At 51.8% G+C, this 4,515-nt stretch overlaps 1 protein-coding gene across 1 annotated transcript; it reads left to right on the forward strand.

Annotated features, from left to right (window-relative positions):
- The first annotated feature begins 309 nt into the window (after positions 1-309).
- On the forward strand, positions 310-4,228 carry SLITRK1 (SLIT and NTRK like family member 1). Its single transcript, XM_023921930.2, has one exon. The coding sequence runs from the start codon at positions 856-858 to the stop codon at positions 2,932-2,934; it is 2,079 nt and encodes a 692-aa protein (XP_023777698.1). The 5' UTR covers positions 310-855; the 3' UTR covers positions 2,935-4,228.
- The last annotated feature ends 287 nt before the right edge of the window (positions 4,229-4,515 follow it).

A 4,515-nucleotide genomic window follows, 5' to 3' on the forward strand; every position in this document is an offset into this window, starting at 1 on the left:
AGTGTGTGCGAGCGTGCGGCTCGGCAGCAGCGGAAGAAAAAGGAAAGAAGAGCGAGCGAGGGAGCGAGGAGGGGAGGCAGCGCGGCCGGCAGGGCGAGGCGAGGCGAGGCGCGGCGCGGGCGGACGGGCGGGCGGGCGGCCCCGGCCCCGCGGCAGGCTCCGGCCGCCGGCGGGCATGGGCAGCCGCGCACCGCAGCAGCGGGGGCAGGCTCGGCGCAGCGCCGGCGGCTCGGCGGGCAGCGCCTAGGCTGGGGCGGGCGCTTTCAGCACCGCGGCGCTGGACAGCGCCCGGCGGGCGGCGGGCGAGGAGCGCGGCTCCGCCGCCGCGCGGCAAGGTCAGTCCGCGCGGAGCCGCGCAGCGCGCAGCCTCCGCGGCCAGCGCCGCGCTCCCGCCCGCGCCTCCCTAACATGCAGCGGCGGCCGGGGGCCAGCAGCACCGTGCCGGTGAGCCAGCCCGGCCGGCAGACCTCCACTTAGCTGCCCGGCAGGCGTCAGGGAGGGCGAGCGAGGAGGGGGATTTTTTTTTTCCTTCTACTTTTTTTATTTTTTTTTTTTTTTTTTTTCCGCCTGCCTTGCAGTACGTGCCTGGATAGTTTGTGGATATAATTACTGACTGGAATCTGGGCTGTTGCAGTTGTGCGTGGGGGGGGGAGAGAGGAGAAAAGAAAGCATCCCCCCCTCCGCCGACCCTCCCTGCTCCCCCCCACACAATTTTTTTTTTTTTTTTTTTTTCTTCCCCCTTTGCTGGTGGTTCGGACATTTAATGTATTGAATGAACTGGAATTGCTTTCCGTGTGAGGAGGATGGTTGCTGTTACTTTGTGATGAGATCGGGAATGAATTGCTCGGTTTAAAAATGCTGCTTTGGATTCTGTTGCTGGAGACGTCTCTTTGTTTTGCTGCTGGAAACGTTACAGGGGACGTTTGCAAAGAGAAGATCTGTGCCTGCAACGAGATAGAAGGGGATTTGCACGTAGACTGTGAGAAAAAGGGATTTACCAGCCTGCAACATTTCACCGCCCCAACTTCCCAATTTTATCATTTATTCCTGCATGGCAATTCCCTGACTCGACTTTTCCCTAATGAGTTTGCTAACTTTTACAATGCGGTCAGTTTGCACATGGAAAACAACGGTTTGCATGAGATTGTTCCTGGGGCTTTCCTTGGGCTGCAGCTGGTGAAACGCTTGCACATAAACAACAACAAGATCAAATCGTTCAGGAAGCAGACTTTCCTGGGGCTGGACGATCTGGAATACCTCCAGGCAGATTTTAATCTGTTGCGGGATATTGACCCGGGAGCATTTAGGGACTTAAACAAGCTAGAGGTGCTGATTTTAAATGACAATCTCATCAGCACCTTGCCCCCCAACGTGTTTCAGTATGTGCCGATCACCCACCTCGACCTCCGGGGAAACCGTCTTAAAACCTTGCCTTATGAGGAGGTCCTGGAGCAGATCCCAGGCATTGCTGAAATCCTGCTAGAGGATAACCCCTGGGACTGCACTTGCGATCTGCTGTCGTTGAAAGAATGGCTGGAAAACATACCTAAAAACGCTTTGATCGGCAGAGTGATTTGTGAAGCTCCCACTAGGTTGCAGGGCAAAGATTTAAATGAGACCACAGAGCAGGAGCTGTGTAAAAAGAACAGAGTAGATTCCAGCCTAGCTGCTCCCCCTGCCGAAGAAGAAACCTGCGATCCTGGTCCCATTCCAACCCCCTTTAAAATACATGGCAAAGAAGACCCTGCCACACCAGGATCTGCTCCAAACGGAGGTACAAAGATTCCTGTCAACTGGCAAATCAAGACCAAACCCACTGCTGCCGTGTCGACAGTGAGTGCGAAGAACAAGCTACCCTCTACCTTTTCCTGCCCGCACATCTGCAGCTGTGATCAGATCCCTGGCTCAGGTTTAAAGGTTAATTGCAATGATAGGAATGTGAGCAGCTTGGTGGATTTGAAGCCCAAGCCATCCAATGTGCAGGAGCTGTTTCTGAGAGACAACAAAATACACACCATCAGGAAATCACACTTTCTGGATTACAGAAAACTTAATTTACTCGATCTGGGCAACAACAACATTGCCACCGTGGAGAACAACACCTTCAAGAACCTCTTTGATCTCCGATGGCTGTACATGGATAGCAACTACTTAGACACCCTGTCCCGGGAGAAATTCGCTGGGCTGCAAAACCTGGAGTATCTGAATGTGGAGTTTAATGGGATCCAGATGATCATGCCTGGCACCTTCAATGCGATGCCCAAACTGAGAGTCCTCATCCTCAACAACAACCTGCTGAGGTCTCTCCCAGTAGACGTGTTTGCCGGGGTCTCACTTTCCAAGCTGAGCATACACAACAATTATTTCATGTACCTCCCGGTGGCAGGGGTGCTGGACCAGCTCACCTCCATCACCCAGATCGATCTGCACGGCAACCCATGGGACTGTACTTGCCCTATCGTGCCTTTCAAACAGTGGGCGGAGATGCTGCGCCCCAAGGTGATTATGAGTGACCTGAGGTGTGAGTCCCCTGAAGATTTCTTCAAGGAGGATTTCGAGTCTCTCTCCAACGACGTGATTTGTCCTCAGTTAAAAATCTCACCCACATTAACTTCTACTAACAAAAACAGCACCGGGTTGACAGAGACAGGTACTCACTCCAACTCCTACTTGGAGACCAGCCGGGTCTCTATTTCGGTGCTAGTGCCAGGGCTTCTGCTGGTTTTTGTGACCTCTGCCTTCACAGTGGTTGGCATGCTGGTTTTCATCCTGAGGAACAGAAAACGGTCCAAGAGGAGGGACGCCAACTCCTCTGCATCTGAAATCAACTCCTTGCAGACGGTCTGCGACTCGTCCTACTGGCACAACGGGCCCTACAGCGCCGACGGGGCCCACAGGGTGTACGACTGCGGCTCCCACTCCCTGTCGGACTGAGGCGGCGGGCGGGGCGGGGGCGGCCGCCACCCGGGACCGGCCCTTCGCGCACCGGCCGGGGACAGCTCTGCACCTCCGCTGCTACCTTTTGTGAGAAGCGAAACACACAGACACACGCACGCCCTTCCTCACGACCCCCCCAGCAAGCGCCGAGGCCCAGTGGGCGGCTAGGGGAGCCCGGCGCCGGAGCGCATCCCTGCAGCGCCGCGCAGCCTGGCGCGGAGCGCGCATCCCCTGCCCGTGCGCGGCCGGGGCAGCGACAGACAGACGAGGAACAGCTTCCTTCGGCTCCGGCAGGGTGGAACACGGCTCCTGGTTTTGTTGGGCTTCTGTTCAATTGTGTTGGGGTTTGATTCGGTTTTTTTGCCCTCTTCTCTTGTGGACCGACCCCTTTCCAAGGGGCCGGGGAAACGAGGGGGGCAGAGGACTGGTATTGGCCTCCTCCTGACGGCAAAGCAGGAGTGGAAAGTTGCACGAAGGCATGAATGTAATGTAAATAAATGACTCCAACTCTGAAACAAACAGACAAATGGACAAAAAAAAAAAAAAAAAAAAAAAAAAAAAAAGTGCTGCATGGCTCGCATGGATACAACGCACCCCAGGGACGCTCCAGCCCCCGACTGGAAGCAGCGTCTAGTTCACACCATCATCCCTCTTACCTGATAAGTCCCTTCGTATCAAACCTTCTATATACAAAATACAGTATAATAATAAAAAGTGCCATTTCGCCAGTTTTATTTTTTTTTTTTTGTGTGTGATCAATAGGCAGTAGAGATCGTACTTTTACCGTGGGAAAAAAAAAAAATGTAAAGATTTTATTTAAGACATAGTTGCATGAATATTCTCATTGGAATTTTTTTTTAATTTTTATTTTTATGTCTAGGTGGGAATTACTTTGCTGAGAGAGATTTGCTTTGTTGATAATGGGTTGTGTTTCGTTTTTTGGGGGAGGTGGGGAGGGTAGGCTTTGGTTTTGTTTTCTCTCTCTTCTTTTTCAATATGCATAATCAGTATTGCCTTTCCATCTGAATGTAAAAATTAGTACCCTTGATTTCTATTATGGTAACAGTGTAAACATACAAAAAAAAAAAAAATCCAAGGCAGTTAAGCATGACCAATTAATGTCACTCTAGCGCTTAGGCTGCTAAGTTTAATGGTAGAAAATTCTGTGCTGTTGTAAATCTTACTATAATTTGAGGAAAACAGAACTGAGGAAGCAAGTGAAACTTACTAATTCTATTCGAGGATTTTATAATGGCATATTTTTTCAGTATTAAAGTGAAAATGTTTTCAACTCCGGGTCCTTACCATTTTTCCAGCATCCAATTCTTGCAAACGGGTTACTTGGGTTTAGGGGACAGAGCCTCCTTTCAGTGCTCTGTGTGTGTGTTTCACTCCCTCCCTCCCTCCCTTTCTTTCCTTCCCTTCCTCTTTCTCATTCATTCACAGGCAGAGGCACAAACACCCTTCCTTCCCCTCTTTCCCAATGTAAATAACACACAGAAGTTTCCTGCCTGCCTCCTCCCCTCCTCCCCTCTCCCTCCCTCTCTCCCTCCCTCCCCTCTCCTCCTCTTTTTTTTT

This window comes from Cyanistes caeruleus, chromosome 3, assembly GCF_971803275.1.
Source record: "Cyanistes caeruleus chromosome 3, bCyaCae1.hap1.1, whole genome shotgun sequence".
NCBI lineage: Eukaryota > Metazoa > Chordata > Aves > Passeriformes > Paridae > Cyanistes > Cyanistes caeruleus.

What these genes read in the sequence shown, in the direction of transcription:
- SLITRK1 (XM_023921930.2), top strand. Translation starts at nt 856, where the DNA reads ATGCTGCTTTGGATTCTGTTGCTGGAGACGTCTCTTTGTTTTGCTGCT.